This window comes from Salvelinus fontinalis, chromosome 8 (genome assembly GCF_029448725.1).
Source record: "Salvelinus fontinalis isolate EN_2023a chromosome 8, ASM2944872v1, whole genome shotgun sequence".
NCBI lineage: Eukaryota > Metazoa > Chordata > Actinopteri > Salmoniformes > Salmonidae > Salvelinus > Salvelinus fontinalis.
The window spans coordinates 12907179-12924817 of NC_074672.1; the positions used below are offsets into that span (position 1 = coordinate 12907179).

Genomic DNA, 17639 nt, shown 5'->3' on the forward strand with positions numbered 1-17639 from the left:
AAGAAATATGAAAAGCATAAGTCTTTGGTGTGCTTTGTTGTGCTTATCAATGCACCCCCCCTTCCCCCCCCCACTCTTTATTTAATAATTATCAGGTCATACAAACATTTTATTGTGGATGAAGTTTCAAAATCATTCTGTCATTACTTAATGGGATAGGTATGTTAATATGAAGAAAAAAAATGTTTACACAAACATTTGGTTAATCAAATATTTAATCAGTCTTTCTCAAATGAAGTGAATGATGACAATCTTTGTGAGAGGGAGGGAATCTGACTTCATTGGTCCTCAACTCGCTGCTCAGACACTTCATTCAGGATAAATTGAGTTATCCCTGAGTTAGCCTGCCACGGAGCAGGTTACTTAAGAATTTGATACCATATAAATTGAGCTGAGATGAGATGAGCCATTTTCGTGCTACTGGTTATCCTGATTTGAACTCAGTTGACTCAAGTTTCCTCGCTAACTCCTCAAACGTGGCTCAAGTGGCCACACACCTCTCCAAAGTGCACAGTTCCTATGTAATTTCAATGCACTTTTATGACTCAATGAAGAGTATTCAACTAAGGTGTATATATTTTTTTTTAACATCCTAGCTGTGCCGTTGAGGAACTAGGGAAAGCACACCTGTTGTTTTGTTTGGAACACAGCCCTGCATCCTCGCCATCACACAATTACTGATGTTTACTCAATCCAAGAACTGTACATTACAAATTGCAATCGGAGTTTGGCGGGCATCATTTGAAAGCTTGTTGTTTTGCCAACATGACTCGCTAAGTTATAAAATACGATCATAGTGTTAGACTTTCACAAGTCAACTCAGAGAAACATCTAATTTTGGTGCATATACACTACCGGTCAAAAGTTTTAGAACGCCTACTCGTTCAAGGGTTTTTCTTTATTTTTACTATTTTCTACGTTGTAGAATAATAGTGAAGACATCAAAACTATGAAATAAAATATGAAATCATGTAGTAATCCAAAAAAGTGTTAAACAAATCTTAATGTATTTTATATTTGAGATTATTTGCACACTTGGCATTCTCTCAACCAACTTCACCTGGAATGCTTTTCCAACAGTCTTGAAGGAGTTCCCACATATGCTGAGCACCTGTTGGCTATTTTTCCTTCACTCTACGGTCCGATTCATCCCAAACGTCTCAATTTGGCTGAGTTCGGGGGATTGTGGAGGCCAGGTCATCTGATGCAGCACTTCATCACTGTCCTTCTTGGTAAAATAGCCCTTACACAGCCTGGAAGTGTGTTGAGTCATTTGGTGTTTTATTAGGATCCCCATTAGCTGTTGCAAAAGCAGCAGCTACTCTTCCTGGGGTCCACACAAAACATGAAACAGAATGACATAATACAGAACATCAATAGACAAGAACATCTCTACAATTAAGAGCAAAAGGTACCGCTCTGTTCTGGGTCAGCTGCAGCTTAACTAGGTCTTTCCTTGCAGCACTGAACCACATGATGGACAAAAATCAAGATTAGACTAAACTAGAGCCTGCAGAACTTGCTTTTTGGAGTGTGGTGTCAAAGAAGCAGAGCATCTCTTTATTTTTGCCAGACCCCTCCCCATCTTTACAACCATTGAATCTATATGTTTTAACCATGACAGTTTACAATCTAAAGTAATGGCAAGTCATTTAGTCTCCTCACCTTGTTCAACAGCCACACCATTCATTACCTTATTCAGCTGAGGTTAAGAACTTAAGGAATGATTTGTACCAAATACAGTGCTCTTAGTTTTAGAGATGTTCAGCCATTCCAAAACACACTGCAACTCTTTGTGAAGGGTTTCAATGACTTCATTAGCTGTGGTTGCTGATGCGTATATGGTTGAATCATCAGCATACATGGACCAATGCTCAATGTTTAATGCCAGTGGCAGGTCATTGGTAAAAATAGAAAAGAGGGCCTAGAGAGCTGCCCTGCGGTACACCACACCTTACATGTTTGACATTAGAGAAGCTTCCATTAAAGAAGCCATTTGAGTTCTATTAGATAGATAGCTCTGAATCCACGATATGGCAGAGGTTGAAAAGCCATAACACATACGTTTTTTCAACGACAGGTTATGGTCAACAATATCAAAGGCTGCTCTGAAATCTGACAGTACAGCTCCCACAATCTTCTTATTATCAATTTCTTTCAACCAATCATAAGTAATTTGTGTCAGTGCAGTACATGTTGAGTGCCCTTCTCTATAAGCTATAAGTTTAAGTCTATAAGTTTATTTTATATAGCCCTTCGTACATCAGCTAATATCTCGAAGTGCTGTACAGAAACCCAGCCTAAAACCCCAAACAGCAAGCAATGCAGATGTAGAAGCATGGCGGCTAGGAAAAACTCCCTAGAAAGGCCAAAACCTAGGAAGAAACCTAGAGAGGAACCAGGCTATGAGGGGTCGTCAGTCCTCTTCTGGCTGTGCCGGGTGGAGATTATAACAGAACATGGCCAAGATGTTCAAATTTTCATAAATGACCAGCATGGTCAAATAATAATCAATAATAATCAGGAGTAAATGTCAGTTGGCTTTTCATAGATACTGACTGTTAGCACTTGGTGTCCTACAGCAACACCCCAAAAGAAAAGGCTTTAGATGTGCCAAGTGAACCTGCAACCACAACACTTCAATATCACTTGACATAAGATCTTCTCTAAGCATTACAGGGATATGGCTCTGAATATAGACAGCAAACCTCCCCCATAAGCATTTCTGTCTCTTCTATATATGTTATATCGTTGTATTGCTACTGCTGTATCATCAAATTAATTATCTAAGTGAGTCTCAGAAATGGCTAATAGATTAATGTTATCTGATATTAGCAAGTTATTGATTTCATGAACCTTATTTCTAAGGCTACATATATTAATAATATGGGCTATTTTCATCCCTTTCCTGAGTAGCTTATCAGAGAGACATAATAAAAAAAGAGCAAGCAATTCAAGAGAAAAAATATACATTCAGCAGTCCATTAATCAATTGGTGTGTGTGTCCTGTGGGGTTGAAGCTACGAACCCATAGGCTTGGCTCTCTCATCCCTTCCAGGCTTCTGGGAGGGAGGGTGGACAATGAGCCTGTCATAGCAGATGTAAGCAATGTCTCCACGTGCTCTGGCAGCTTTCATTACTGGGATCAGTTCGTTCCTCTTCTGGCGCACAGCTTCAGGATTGTCCTCATTGTGGAAGATAAAAGTTTCTCTCAAGTTCTTGGCTCTTTCCAGAACATCTACCTTGTCCTTGAACCTCAGGAACTTGACCACTATTGGCCTGGGCCTATCACCAGTGCGGATGGTGGGTTTTCCAGTCCAGTGGGTGCACTCCACCTCAATCTTCCTGTGGTCTATCTCAGAGTTTCTCAGAGATCTTTTCCCTCACTTTGTCCTCCAGCTCCATCCAGGTCTCGTGTGGAGATTCTGCAATTCCGTCCACAACCATGTTGTTCTGTCTTGATTGTCCCTCAAGATCATCATGGATTCACACACAGAACTGATGTCCTCTCTCTCAATGACTTACAGGCTGCTGTCATCTTGCCGTTCTCCTGTTTCAACTCATCGAGCTTACCCTGGAGAACTGCAAACTGTTCTTCAGGTCCTGGACCTCTCTGGTCAGGTCGTCCATTCTTTTATTAGTTAACTCCACCAGTATTTGGACAAAACACTTGAAGCTATTTTCTTGTTGTTGTAACAACTGCTTGTAGGTCTCTGTTTTTTTTTAAAGATCCTTCACATGTGATAGAGAGACACCACTGTCCTCAACGGTACTCCTGCCGGTTTGGTCTTTGTCATAGTAGCTAGCAACGTAGGTTACTCTGTTACTCCTCGCAGTTCCAGACAGGGCAGGTCACGGGAAGATTGAAAACAACAAACAGCAGGGATCTAGACATCCACAAACCCGGGACAATCCGCGGTCCTAGCCACAATGGCTAACTGCGTCGCGGGCTGCGTTCAAGAAACCTTGCTAGCTTGATATGCAGCTAGCTAGCAGCTAGGCTAGCTGCGACGCCAACTAGCTCCTCAGACCCATCCTTGGTCGGCAGGATCACTGGAAAAAGACAAGCAGTCCCAGCAACTGATGCCAACTGCGTCACGGGATCCAAACTAAGAAGCTAGCTAGCTACCAAGAACTTTCCAATACACTGGAAAACAACAAACTTTCCAAACAAACAAAACCGAGCTCTTCCTAGTTCCGCGTTCAACAGGAAGTGGCGTGAGGCAGGTAAAAAAAAAATCATGTCCACTTGATGACAGCTTTGCACACTCTGGCATTTTCTCAACCAGCTTCATTTGTTGAACAACAAATTATAGTCCCACTAACCCAAACCAGATGGGATGGCGTATCGCTGCATAATGCTGTAGTAGCCATGCTGGTTAAGTGCGCCTTGAATTCTAAATAAATCACAGACAATGTCATCAGCAAAGCACCCCCACACCATAACACCTCCTTCTCTGCTTTACGGTGGGAAATATACATGTGAGGATCATCCGTTCACCCACACCACGTCTCACAAAGACACAACGGTTGGAACCAAAAATCTCCAATTTGGACTCCAGACCAAAGGATACATTTCCACCGGTCTAATGTCCATTGCTCATGTTTCTTGGCCCAAGCAAGTCTATTCTTCTGATTGGTGTCTTTTAATAGTGTTTTCTTTGCAGCAATTCAACCATGAAGGCCTGATTCACACAGTCTCCTCTCAACAGTTGATATTGAGATGTGTCTGTTACTTGAACTCTGTGAAGCATTTATTTGTGCTGCAATTTCTGAGGCTGGTAACTCTAATGAACTTATCCTCTGCAGCAGAAGTAACTCTGGGTCTTCCATTCCTGTGGCAGTCCTCATGAGAGCCAGTTTCATCATAGCGCTTGATGGTTTTTGCAACTGCACTTAAAGAAACTTTCAAAGTTCTTGAAATGTTCCATACTGTGACCTTCATGTCTTAAAGTAGTATTTGAGCTTTTCTGGCCATAATATCGGTATATGGTCTTTTACCATATAGGGCTACCTTGTCACAACACAACTGATTGGCTCAAAAGCATTAAGAAGGAAAGAAATTCCACAAATTAACTTTTAACAAGGCACATCTGTTAATGAAATGCATTCCAGGTGACTACCTCATGAAGCTGATTGAGAGAATGCCAAGCGTGTGCAAAGCTGTCATCAAGGCAAAGAAAGGGTGGCTAGTTGAAGAATCTCAAATCTACATGATTCCATATGTGTCATTTCATAGTTTTGATGTCTTATTCTACAATGTAGAAAATAATACAAAATTAAGAAAAACCTTTGAATGAGTAGGTGTTCTTAAACATTTGACCGGTAGTGTACACTGAACAAAAATATAAATGCAACATGTAAAGTGTTGGTCCCATGTTTCATGAGCTGAAATAAAAGTTTCCAGAAATGTTCCATGTGCACAAAAAGCTTATTTCTCTCAGATTTTGTGCACAAACTTGTTTACATCCCTGTTAGTGAGCATTTCTCCTTTGCCAAAATAATCCATCCACCTGACAGGTGTGGTATATCAAAAAGCCGATTAAACAGCATGATCATTACACAGATGCACCTTGTGCACTCTAAAATGTGCAGTACTGTCACACAACACAATGCCACAGATGTCTCTGTCACACCCTGATCTGTTTCACCTGTCTTTGTGTAACAGTATAACTTTAAACCGTCCCCTCGCCCCGACACGGGCGCGAACCAGGGACACTCTGCACACATCAACAACGGTCGCCCACGAAGCATCGTTACCCATCGCTCCACAAAGGCCGCGGCCCCTGCAGAGCAAGGGGCAACCCTACTTAAAGTCTCAGAGCAAGTGACGTAACTGATTGAAATGCTACTAGCGCGTACCCGCTAACGAGCTAGCCATTTCACATCCGTTACACTCACCCCCCTTTCAACCTCCTCCTTTTCCGCAGCAACCAGTGATCCGGGTCAACAGCATCAATGTAACAGTATAACTTTACGTCGTCCCCTCGCCCCGACACGGGCGCGAACCAGGGAACCTCTGCACACATCAACAACAGTCGCCCACGAAGCATCGTTACCCATCGCTCCACAAAGGCCGCGGCCCCTGCAGAGCATGGGGCAACCCTACTTAAAGTCTCAGAGCAAGTGACGTAACTGATTGAAATGCTACTAGCGCGTACCCGCTAACTAGCTAGCCATTTCACATCCGTTACACTTGTACTTGTCTCTACCCCCCCTCCTGGTGTCACCCATCTTCCTCATTATCCCCAGTGTACTTATACCTGTGTTCTCTGTTTGTCTGTTGCCAGTTTGTTTTGTTTCGTCAAGCCTACCAGCGTTTTTCCCCGTGTGCCTGTCTGTCTCTAGTTTCTGTTTTCTAGCTTTTCCGGTTTTGACCATTCTGCCTGCCCTGACCCTGCCTGTCGTTCTGTACCTTGCCATACCACCCTGGATTACTGACCTCTGCCTGCCCTGACCCTGCCTGTCGTTCTGTACCTTGCCATACCACCCTGGATTACTGACCTCTGCCTGCCCTGACCCTGCCTGTCGTTCTGTACCTTGCCATACCACCCTGGATTACTGACCTCTGCCTGCCCTGACCCTGCCTGTCGTTCTGTACCTTGCCATACCACCCTGGATTACTGACCTCTGCCTGCCCTGACCCTGAGCCTGCCTGCTGTTCTGTACCTTTCGGACTCTGCTCTGGACTACTGACCTCTGCCTGCCCTTGACCTGTCAATTTGCCTGCCCCCCTGTTTTTGTAATAAACTTTTATTACTTCGTAACTGTCTGTATCTGGGTCTTCTCCTGAGCCTTCACAGTCTAAAGTTTTGAGGGAGTGTGCAATTGGAATGCTGACTGCAGGCATATCCACCACAGCTGTTACCTTTCTCTACCATAAGCAGTCTCCAAAGTCGTTTTAGAGAATTTGGAAGTACGTCCAACTGGCCTCACAACCGCAGACCATGTGTAAACCCTGCGAGCGCCGGACCTTCACATCCAGCTTCTTCACCTGTGGGATCGTGTGAGACCAGCCACCCGAACAGCCACCGAGGTCTGACAATCTGGATGGAAAATTACTCAGGATAATAGCGGACAATATTGCCTTTCCTATTTGCCATATCTTCAATTTAAGCCTACTTGAAAGAAAGTCATTTCGCTACCCAAGAATAGTAAACCCCCTTTACTGGCTCAAATAGCTGACCAATCAGCCTGTTACCAACCCTTGGTAAACTTTATGAAAGAAAATGTGTTTGACCAGATACAATGCTATTTTAGAGTAAACAAAGTGACAGACTTTCAGCATGCTTATAGGGAAGGACATTCATCAAGCACAGCGCTTACATAAATGACTGATGATTGGCTGAGAGAAGTTCATGACATAAAATTGTGAGGGCTGTTTTGTTAGACTTCAGTGCAGCTTTTGACATTATTGATCATAGTCTGCTGCTGGAAAAATGTATGTGTTATGGCTTTACACCCCCTGCTAAATTGTGGAGAAAGAGATACCTGTCTAACACAACAGAGGGGATTCTTTAATGTAAGCTTTTCCAACAACAGGGCAGCTGTTTAGGCACTTACTTCTTTCAATCTTTACTAACGACATGTGACTTTGTGTAAAGCCAGTGTGTCTATGTATGCGGATGACTCAACACTATACACGTCAGCTACTACAGCGAGTGAAATCACTGCAACACTTAAAGAGCTGCAGGTAGTTTCAGAATGGGTGGCAAGGAATAGGTTAGTCTTAAATATTTCAAAAGCTAAAAGTATTGTATTTGAGACAAATCATGCACTAAACCTCAACTCTAAATCTTGTAATGAATGTGGAATTTGAGCAAGTTGAGGAGACTAAACTGCTTGGAGTAACCCTGGATTGTAAACTGTCATGGTCAAAACATATTGATACAACAGAAACTAAGATGGGGAGCAGTCTGTCCATAATAAAGCTCTGCTCTACCTTCTTAACAGCACTATCAACAAGGTAGGTCCTACAGGCCCTCGTTTTGGCGTACCTGGACTACTGTTCACTAGTGTGGTCAGTTGCTACAAAGAGGGACTTGGGAAAATTACAATTGGCTCAGAACAGGGCAGCACGGCTGACCCTTGAAAGTACACGGGGAGCTAATATTAATGATATGCATGTCAATCTCTCATGGCTCAAAGTGGAATAGAGATTGACTTCATCACAACTTATTTTTGTAAGAAGTGTTGACATGCTGAATGTACTGAGCTGAGCTTTAAACTACTAGCACACAGCTCGGACACCGATGCATACCCCACAATGCCACCAGAGGTCTCTTCACAATAACCAAGTCCAGGACAGAGTATGGGAGGCGCACAGTACTACATAGAGCCATGGCTACATGGAACTCTATTCCACATCAGGTAACTGATGCAAGCAGTTGAATCAGGTAAAATACACTTTATGGAACAGCGGGGACTGTGAAGTAACACAAAGGTTCAGACACATTCATAAGCACACAAGCGCTAGCACACTCACTCTACACACACGTACATTGTAATATTGTTGTATGGTGGTATTATACATTTTATATTGTAGATATGTAGTGGTGTAATAATGTTATGATGTACTGTTTAATCTTTTGTTTTATGTGTAATGTAAGTGCCTTAATGTGTTTGGACCCCAGCAAATTTTCTTCATAGTTGACAAACCGGCTCATTCTGTTGATGATGCCATGTCATCTTGCAACTGTTTATCAAACATAGTGATCACAAACGTTGACACTGTGTACAGGGGTTTAGTGCTGAGGGACCATCGCTCCCTTACTTTCTATTTTAGAATACATGGGCAATTCATTCTGATCAAATCAAATCAGATTTTATTGGTCACATACACATATTTAGCAGATGTTATTGCGGGTGTAGCGAAAAGCTTGTGTTCCTGGCTCCAACAGTGCAGTAATATCTAACAATTCACAACAATACACAGAAATCTAAAAGTAAAATAATGGAATTAAGAAATATATAAATATTAGGACGATCAATGTCTGAGTTGTATTAACTAAACTAGAATACAGTTTATACATATGAAATTAGTAAAGCAGTATGTAAAGATAATTAAAGTGACTAGTGTTCCATTAAGTGGCCAGTGATTCCAAGTCTATGTATATAGGGTAGCAGCCTCTAAGGTGCAGGGTTGAGTAACCGGGTGTTAGCCGGCTAGTGATTTAACAGTCTGATGGCCTTGAGATAGAAGCTGTTTTTTTTTTTTTCCTGGCACCACTCCGCCAGGGCCCTCACCTCCTAGGCTGTCTTGTCCGTGTTGGTAATCAGGCCTACGATGGTTGTGTCGTCTACAAACTTGATGATTGAGTTGGAGGCGTGTGTGGTCACGTGGTCATAGGTGAACAGGGAGTACAGGAGGGGGCTGAGCACACACCTTTGTGGGGCCCCTGTGTTGAGGATCAGTGAAGAGGAGGTGTTGTTTCCTACCTTCACCACCTGGGGAGGCCCGTCAGGAAGCTCAGGACCTAGTTTCACAGGGTAGGGTTCAGACCCAAGGCCCCGAGCATGATAGTGAGCTTGGAGGGTACTATGGTGTTAAAGGCTGAGCTGTAGTCAATGAACAGCATACTTACACAGGTATTCCTCTTGTCCAGGTGGGATAGGGCAGTATGCAGTGCAATGGCAATTGAATCGTCTGTGGATCTATTGGGGCAGTAAGCAAATTGAAGTGGGTCTAAGGTGTTAGGTAAGGTAGAGGTGATATGATCCTTAACTAGCCTCTCAAAGCATTTTCATGATGATAGAAGTGAGTGCTGCGTGGCGATAGTCATTTAGTTGAGTTACCTTTGCTTTCTTCGGTACAGGAACAATGGTGGACATCTTGATGCAAGTGGGGACAGCAGACTGGGATAGGGAGAGATTGAATATGTCCGTAAACACTCCAGCCAGCTCGTCTGCACATGCTCTGAGGACATGGCTAGGGATGTTGTCTGGGCCGGCAGCCTTGCGAGGGTCAACACGCATAAATGTCTTACTCAAGTCGGCCACAGAGAACGAGAGCCCACAGTCCTTGGGAGCGGGCCACGTTGATCCTCAAAGCAGCTTAAGAAGGTGTTTTGCTTGTCTGGGAGCAAGACGTCAGTGTCCGCGACGTGCTGGTTTTCCCTTTGTAATCCGTGATTGTATACATTCCATTCTCAGCGTCAACAAAACAATCTCTATTCTCTATCTTAAGTGTGTTCAGGTGTGTTGGCCAAATAGGTGTGGCCAATTAGTGAATTACTGAACACACTTAACAAGATGGAGGATTGTGGAAGAAATTCTACTTTTACCGCTTTTTCTCCCCAATTTCAAATCAAATTGTATTTGTCACATGCGCCTAATACAACTGGTGTAGACCTTACCGTGAAATGCTTACTTACAAGCCCTTAACCAACAATGCAGTTCAAGAAATAGAGTTTAGAAAATATTTACAAAATAAACTAAAGTAAAAAATAAAAAGTAACACAATAAATTAACAATAACGAGGCTATATACAGGGGGTACCGGTACCGAGTCAACTGGGGGTACAGGTTAGTCAAGGTGATTTGTACATGTAAGTAGGCGTAAAGTGACTATGCATAGATAATAAACACCGATTAGCAGCAGTGTAAATACAAAGGGGTGGAGGTGGGCATTTGATTAACTGCTCAGCAGTCTTATGGCTAGAGGGTAGAAGCTGTTAAGGAGCCTTTTGGACCTAGACTTGGCGCTCCGGCGCTGCTTGCCGTGCGGTAGCAGAGAGAACAGTCTATGACTTGGGTGACTGGAGTCTTAACAATTTTTTGGGGCCTTTCTCTGTTCTTCGTGATATAATTGGTAGTTAGAGTCTTGTCTCATCGCTGCAACTTCCGTACGGACTCGGGAGAGGCAAAGGTCGACAGCCATGTGTCCTCTGAATCACAACCCTGCCAAGCTCCACTGCTTCTTGACACACTGCTCACTTAACCCAGAAGCCAGCTGGACCAATGTGTCGGAGGAAACACTGTGCAACTGGCTATCGTAGTCAGCTTGCAGGCTCCCGGCCCGCCACAAGGAGTCGATAGAGCGCGATGGGACAAGGAAATCCCGTCCGGCCAAACCCTCCCCTAACCTGGACGACGCTGGGCCAATTGTGCGCCACCTTATGGGTCTGCCAGTCATAGCCATCTGTGACACAGCCTGGGATAGAACACGTGGCTGTAGTGACGGCTCAAGCACTGTGATGCAGTGCCTTAGACTGCTGCGCCACTTGGGAATTGAATATTATCTAAATGTTCTGAGAACATGACTGTAAATCGAACCATGAGGAAACCTGTAGGAAGCGTTATGCTGAAGTACTGAAATTCCCACCTAAGAAACATATGTGCTCGCTGGGTATCCTGCACCAAGGTCGTATGCAAAAATCAGGGTTTCCCAAAGTCGGTCCTGGGGCCCACCCTGAGTGCACGTTTTGGTTTTTGCTCTAGTACTACACAGCTGATTCCAATAATCATTGCTTGATGATGAGTTGGTTATTAGAATCAGCTGTCTAGTGCTAGGGCAAAAAACAAAACGTGGACCAGGACCGACATCGGGAAACCCTCTGCAATAGGACAACCACACTCTCACCAAGCTCTAAGAAACACATGGTTCTCAGAACGTTATGTGCTAATGTTACGTGTTGGGGTGGCAGGTAGCTTGGCAGGTACTAGCGCTGGGCCACGGTCACACTGACCCCAGTGGCACCCTACTCCCCATCTAGTGCACTAGTCTTGACCAGGGCAAAAAATATGTTGCACTAAATGGGGGAAAAGGGTGCCATTTGGGACATAGGCCAGTATTTGGCCCCTGGCAGCCCCACAGCCATCAAGGCTTTCCTGCCCTGCTCTGCACCACCAAGCTCCACCCCATTTCTTAGGATGTCCTGTCAACTCTGGCTCTGAGGGGACAGGACAGGGGGATGAATGAGGGGAGGAAAAGGCTTAATCTAGTCTGCCTAAACTAAGCACAGATTCTCCAGGACCCCAGAGCCAGTACGGTCTTCTTGCTCCTCCAAGCCACAGCTAGCTTCCCAAGCAGGCAGACCAAGAAAGGGACCTTCCCTCACCACCCATCCACACATCATCTATTGCCAGGCACTCCGCTTCGCAGCACATCAAGATACTGTATGTATGACTGTATTGCTTCCTCCTGTTCTTCACCTCTAGTAGAATTTGCAATGATTTGAGTTTAGACTTGATAGTCTGTGAGTGATATATGAAAAATGTAATTTGTGAATATTCATATTTATTATTTCATTCTCTCATTACACTATACACAAAGTAATTTATTCATGCAGTTTGTTGCTATATTATTATGATTACTAAAGAGGAAAACAGAAGATAAAAAAACATCAAAATTTGCTTATTAAATTACCTAGTATATGCATACCATAGTGTCTGATATTTTCTCAGGTACTGTGCCTTCAAAAAGTATTCTCACCTCTTTACTTTATCCACATTTAGTTGGATTATATTTAGATTTGAGACACACAGTATCCCATAATGCCAAAGTGGAATTATGTTTTTGGAATTTTTTACAAATAAATAAAAAATGAAAAGCTGAAATATCTTGAGTCAACAAGTATTTAACCCCTTTGTGATGGCAAGCCTAAATAAATTCAGGAGTATACATGTGCTTAACAAATCACATAATAAGTTGCATGGACTCTGTGTGCAGTAATAGTGTTTAACATTATTTTTTATGACTACCTCATCGCTGTACCCCACACATACAATTATCTGTATGGTCCCTCAGTTGAGCAGTGAATTTTAAACACAGATTTAACCATAAAGACCAGGGAGGTTTTTCAATGCCTTTCCAAGAAGGGCACCTATTGGTAGATAAAATAAACAAATAAAAAAGCAGACATTGAATATCCCCTTGAGCATGGTGAAGTTATTAATTACACTTTGGATGGTGTATCAATACACCCATTCACTACAAAGACACAGGCGATCTTCCTAACTCAGTTTCCAGAGAGGAAGGAAACCACTCAGGGATTTCATCATGAGGCCAATGGTGACTTTAAAACAGTTGCAGAGTTTCATAGCTGTGATAGGAGAAAACTGAGGATGGATCAACAATGTTGTAGTTACTCCACAATACTAACCTGATTGATACTGTAGAGTGAAAAGAAGGACGCTTGTACAGAATTAAAATATTCCAAAACATGCATCACATGCATCCTGTTTTTAACAAGGCACTAAAGTAATACTGCAAAAAATGTGGCAAAGCAGTTAACTTTTTGACCTGAATACAAAGTGTTAGGTTTTGGGCAAATCCAATACAATGTATTACTGAGTACCACTCTCCATATTTTCAAGTATAGTTGTGATTGTTAAGGACTGGGATAAAGAATAAACAAAATGGAGCTAAGCGCAGGCAAAATCCTAGAGGAAAACCTGGTTCAGTCTGCCTTCCACCAGACACTGGGAAATTAATTCACCTTTCAGCAGAACAATAACCTAAAACACAAGGACAAATCTACACTGGAGTTTCTTACCAAGAAGACAGTGAGTGCTCCTGAGTGACCGAGTTTAAAGTTTTAGTATTTCGCTACATCTGCTAAATATCTGTGTGCGACCAATAACATTTGATTTGACTTGAATCTACTTGAAAATCTATGGCAAGAACGGAAAATGGTTGTCTAGCAGTGATCAACAGCCAATTTGACAGAGCTTGAAGAATTTTGAAAAGAATAATGGTCAGATGTTGCACAAGCCAGGAGTGAAGAACTCTTAGAGATTTACCCAGAAAGACTCACAGCTGTAATCACTGCCAAAGGTCATTCTACAAAGTATTGACACAGCTGTGTAAATACTTATGTAAATGAGATATTTCTGTATTTCATTTTCAAAGAATTTGCAAACATATGTAAAAACATGTTTTCACTTTGTCATGATGGGATATTGTGTGTAGATGGGTGATAATTAAGGCTGTAACACGACAAAATATCTAATAAGTCAAGGGGTATGAATACTTTCGGAAGGCACTGTAGATTTAAAAATGATTCATGACAATTCTATGGCAAGAAATGCTCCTCACATCTCATCTATGTAGGCTACATTAGCAAACTCATAAACAAGCCAGAAATCCATGTTTGAACAATCCACGTCCCCCACTGCTTACGTTATGTAACGTCTGAATATAAACTGATTAGCCCAATACTAAACTCCTAACACGGCTAACAATTTCCTCTGTATTCAACAGACCATGAACGAACACGACTTCCACAACTCCTCGTTTAATTTCTTCAATGGCACGCCCTGGTTCGTCTACGAGTGCACCATCAATCTGGATAAGGACTATCGGCGGATCGCCCTGTTCCTGCTCTACCTGCTGCTGTTCATGGTGGGGCTGGCTGAGAACACCCTGGTGGTGTGGGTCAACTGGCGCCGGCGCCACTCGGCCAACGGCGTCTTGTTCTGTGTCATCAACGTGAGCCTGTCGGACCTGATGGTGGTTCTGATGATGCCCTTCTACATGCTGGAGGTGACCATGGACAAGGTGTGGCTGTGGGGGCGCTTCCTGTGTAAAGTCACCCACCTCATCTACACAGTCAACTTCTACAGCAGCTCCTTCTTCCTGGCCTTCATGACCCTGGAGCGCTACCTGTCCCTGTCCAGGCCCTCGTCTCCCGCCTGCTTCCCCGTGGCCAGGCGTCGCCGCTGGCTGCTCTGTGGTGGTCTCTGGCTCTTCTCCCTGTTCCTGGCTCTGCTGGAGAACTTCCACGTGGACCTGCTGGAGTGGGACGAGCCCGGCTGCTACATGCTGCCAGACTACGTTGAGTGGTTCGTCTCCATATCCTTCCTCTGCCTCATCTTCCAGTTCCTGGTCCCGGTCTCTGTCATCGTCACCTGTAACGTGCTGATCGCCCGGGCGGTGCGCTCCGCTCCAGACGTGCAGGGAAGACGGGATGTGTGGCTGGTGCATGTGTACTCCCTTGTGTTTGTCCTCTGCTGGCTGCCGTACCACATGGTCATGTTCCTGATAATGGTGGATGATCTGGACCCTCACGTGTTCAGCTGCAACACAGTGGAGGTGCTCTACTTCTCCTTCAGTGTGGTCCAGTGCCTGTCCCTCTTCCATTGCATCGCCAACCCAGTCCTCTACAACTTTCTCAGTAAGAGCTTCCGCAACAACCTGATCAATGCTGTGGTCCACTATACACCCAGGGAGGACCCAGGAGGGTTGAATCCCCAAGAAACTGCACCCAAAGCAGGAGGACCAGACACAGGGAAGAAGGAACGCAAGCTTAGCAACATGAGTACCAGCCATTCTGACGTTGCTGCCTCGTAGAAAAAGGAAGCATCACAGTGTCACATTGAGACTTAACTAGCCATCATCACTGAAGGACAATGGAGGAAAGAAAAAAAATCACTTCAGACCTGTTACTGAAGCGTGTGCTGCTTTCACAGGCTAAAAGACAGGGCACAAGACAAGAAGCCTCCTAACAGTCTCTGCTGTTTATGACTTGAGTCCAGATTGTCCACCCTACTTCCAAAGGTTGCACTTGCACACTCCCTGTCATGGATTTTTAAGCATTTGATTAGTGTAAGCATTGCCTGGAGGGAGTTTCCATTATTGTTAAATCCAAGACAGGGAGTGTGCAAGTGCGCACTTTTGGAGAAGTGTGGAGATAGGGATGTAGCCTTGGCCACTAAGCAATAGTCATGTAAATTATAGGCTGACAAACACTCAGTGTCCCTCTCATAATCTGTCTCCCATTTTTCTCATCATCCCGTTTTTCAGCCCATCAATGTTGTAAACAGAGGAAGGAAACATTTACAGATTTCTTTCCATCTTTAAACTCCCACAGGAACTTATGGCACCAATGTCTAGGAACTTCTGGAGGACAGAATTGCAGTCATTACGTCACAGGGTGAAGAGGAATGCTTCCTCACAAACAAACATTTTCCTCTGTGCAACACAGATAAGATTGATCCTTATAACTACTGAGTATAAAAAAACTTGTAAAAATGTTGAACTGTAACTGATAAATATTCAACATTTTTGATTATATACACACATCTTAATTTCCACACAGTAACATCCATATTTAACAAATGTTCTGATTGTATTTAACTATATATTTTTAAAGCTACTGAATTTGTAAATGTGTTGGATGCTGAATGATGTCACCCGTTACATTCAATAAAAGTATTTCAAACAGAATGATTGTGTATTATAAAAGTCAACAGCTTGTCCTTTTGATGACTGCTCATGTAACGGATGTGAAATGGCTAGCTAGTTAGCGGGTACGCGCTAGTAGGATTTCAATCAGTTACGTCACTTGCTCTGAGACTTAAGTAGTGTTGCCCCTTGCTCTGCAAGGGCCGTGGCCTTTGTGGAGCGATGGGTAACGATGCTTCGTGGGCGACCGTCGTTGATGTGTGCAGAGGGTCCCTGGTTCGCGCCCGTGTCGGGGCGAGGGGACGGTTTAAAGTTATACTGTTACATTGGTGCTGTTGACCCGGATCATTGGTTGCTGCGGAAAAGGAGAAGGTTGAAAGGGGGGTGAGTGTAACGGATGTGAAATGGCTAGCTAGTTAGCGGGTACGCGCTAGTAGCATTTCAATCAGTTACGTCACTTGCTCTGAGACTTAAGTAGTGTTGCCCCTTGCTCTGCAAGGGCCGTGGCTTTTGTGGAGCGATGGGTAACGACCGTGCTTCGTGGGTGACTGTTGTCGATGTGTGCAGAGGGTCCCTGGTTCGCGCCCGTGTCGGGGCGAGGGGACGACGTAAAGTTACTACTGTTACACTCAATAGGGACAACACTATGAACATCTCATAGTATTTCTATATGGGTTGGTATCCTGCTATCCCAAAGGAGATTCTCCACTGAGCTTGCTCTTTAGTCAAGGACTGGGCTTAATCTGTGTCTGGGAAACTGCCCCCAAATGGAATAACTTTTTATTGTGTGGTAATAAATACACAAAATCCTCATTCTTTTAGTTGAATACTGGCCTGTGTTTGCTTTCACTGGGAAGTCCAGTGGGAAATTTCCATTGGCTTAATGATGTTGACATGATGATCAGTGGAGGGAGGAAAGACATAGGTTTCACTCCGCATATGGCACAATGGGAGGAAGCAGCCTACCTAGAGCAGAACAGGGTTCCAGTTTCAAAGGTCACCTATCCCTGAATCAGGAACTAGATAAACGCTTTCAATTGTGCATAACTGCATTTGCATCATTAAAATGTGATGACGAATGTAGTATTCTGTGGCAGTGGAGATCATAACATATTAAATGCAATGAAGAAAAATCAAGCCTAGGTCTAAAAGTTACAAGATAATGGGGTTCTCAAAACATTTTTCTGTTGACTTTATCCTTTACAGAACTAGAAACTACACTGAACACAAATATAAATGCAATATACAACAATGTCAAAGATTATACAGAGTAACAGTTCATATAAGGAAATCAATCAAATTAAATAAATTCATTAGACCCCAATCTATGGATTTCACATGACTGGGAATACAGACATGCGTCTGTTGTTCATAGATACCTTTAAAATAAAAGGTAGGCCCGTGGATCAGAAAACCAGTCAGTATCTGGTGTGACTACCGTTTGCCTCATGCAGCACAACAAATCTTCTTCACATAGAGTTGATCAGGCTGCTGTTTGTGGCCTGTGGAATGTT

At 43.5% G+C, this 17639-nt stretch overlaps 1 protein-coding gene across 1 annotated transcript; it reads left to right on the forward strand.

Annotated features, from left to right (window-relative positions):
• The first annotated feature begins 11892 nt into the window (after window positions 1-11892).
• Window positions 11893-16167, forward strand: gpr182 (G protein-coupled receptor 182). The gene is made up of 2 exons (XM_055931138.1): window positions 11893-12116; window positions 14203-16167. The coding sequence occupies exon 2, from the start codon at window positions 14206-14208 to the stop codon at window positions 15289-15291; it is 1086 nt and encodes a 361-aa protein (XP_055787113.1). The 5' UTR covers window positions 11893-12116; window positions 14203-14205; the 3' UTR covers window positions 15292-16167.
• The last annotated feature ends 1472 nt before the right edge of the window (window positions 16168-17639 follow it).